This window comes from Penaeus monodon, chromosome 20, assembly GCF_015228065.2.
Source record: "Penaeus monodon isolate SGIC_2016 chromosome 20, NSTDA_Pmon_1, whole genome shotgun sequence".
Lineage (NCBI taxonomy): Eukaryota > Metazoa > Arthropoda > Malacostraca > Decapoda > Penaeidae > Penaeus > Penaeus monodon.
In genome coordinates this window covers 44,415,379-44,415,602 of record NC_051405.1, presented here as the reverse complement: position 1 = coordinate 44,415,602, position 224 = coordinate 44,415,379, and the positions used below count along the sequence as shown (strand labels likewise).

The 224-nt window shown below is 66.5% G+C and overlaps 1 protein-coding gene across 1 annotated transcript in view; it reads right to left on the bottom strand.

Moving 5' to 3' along the window:
- Window positions 1-224, bottom strand: part of LOC119586012 (organic cation transporter protein-like) — a 23,322-nt gene that overhangs the window by 723 nt on the left and 22,375 nt on the right. The window contains 1 exon segment of the mRNA XM_037934720.1: window positions 19-194. Coding sequence (XP_037790648.1) covers window positions 19-194 — 176 coding nt within the window.

Sequence of the window (224 nt, the reverse complement as noted above, 5' to 3'; positions counted from 1 at the left end):
TCCCGCCGGAGCACTCACTCGCGGGCGACGCAAGGGAAGTAGCAGAAGGACTGATCTCTGCCGAAGTTCTCCCCGTCACTCAGCGTCTGCGGGAGGTCCCTGTGCAGCGTCTCCGGCAGGAATAAGGCCACGATGCCCCCGAGGACCGAAGCCACGCCCAGGACCACGAGGGGGAACAGCGGGAACCGCTTACCCTGGGGTGAGGGGAGGGGGGGGTTGAGTAG